At 63.5% G+C, this 233-nt stretch overlaps 1 protein-coding gene across 1 annotated transcript; it reads right to left on the bottom strand.

The window, feature by feature from the left end:
• Window positions 1–5: 5 nt before the first annotated feature.
• On the bottom strand, window positions 6–227 carry LOC116186704 (the record flags this gene model as incomplete). Its single annotated transcript, XM_031514878.1, has 1 exon — window positions 6–227. A coding segment is annotated over one exon (222 nt), but the record flags the coding sequence as incomplete, so codon positions are not given.
• Between the last annotated feature and the right edge of the window lie 6 nt (window positions 228–233).

The following is a 233-nucleotide window of genomic DNA, read 5'->3' as shown; positions in this document are numbered from 1 at the left end:
TAGAAAGATACGACTCCCACGGAGGGTCCTACCAAGTTAGCGGCGCCCTGGGATGGTCCAACGAGGGTGGAGGTACCAGCGGATGCACCCACGGAGGTGAATGGGCCGGTGGCGGGTCCTACGAGGCCAGCTGGGCCGGTACGTGGTCCACCTACGTTCTTGGCACCTTCTTGGGGTCCAACGCTGTCAGATGGTCCGCTCTGGGGTCCAACGTTAGCCTTGGGTCCCTCGGC

The sequence above is a fragment of the Apis dorsata genome, unplaced genomic scaffold, assembly GCF_000469605.1.
Source record: "Apis dorsata unplaced genomic scaffold, Apis dorsata 1.3 scaffold_49310, whole genome shotgun sequence".
NCBI lineage: Eukaryota > Metazoa > Arthropoda > Insecta > Hymenoptera > Apidae > Apis > Apis dorsata.
Note: the sequence above shows the minus strand (reverse complement) of the source record. Positions and strands in the feature narration are given on the sequence as shown.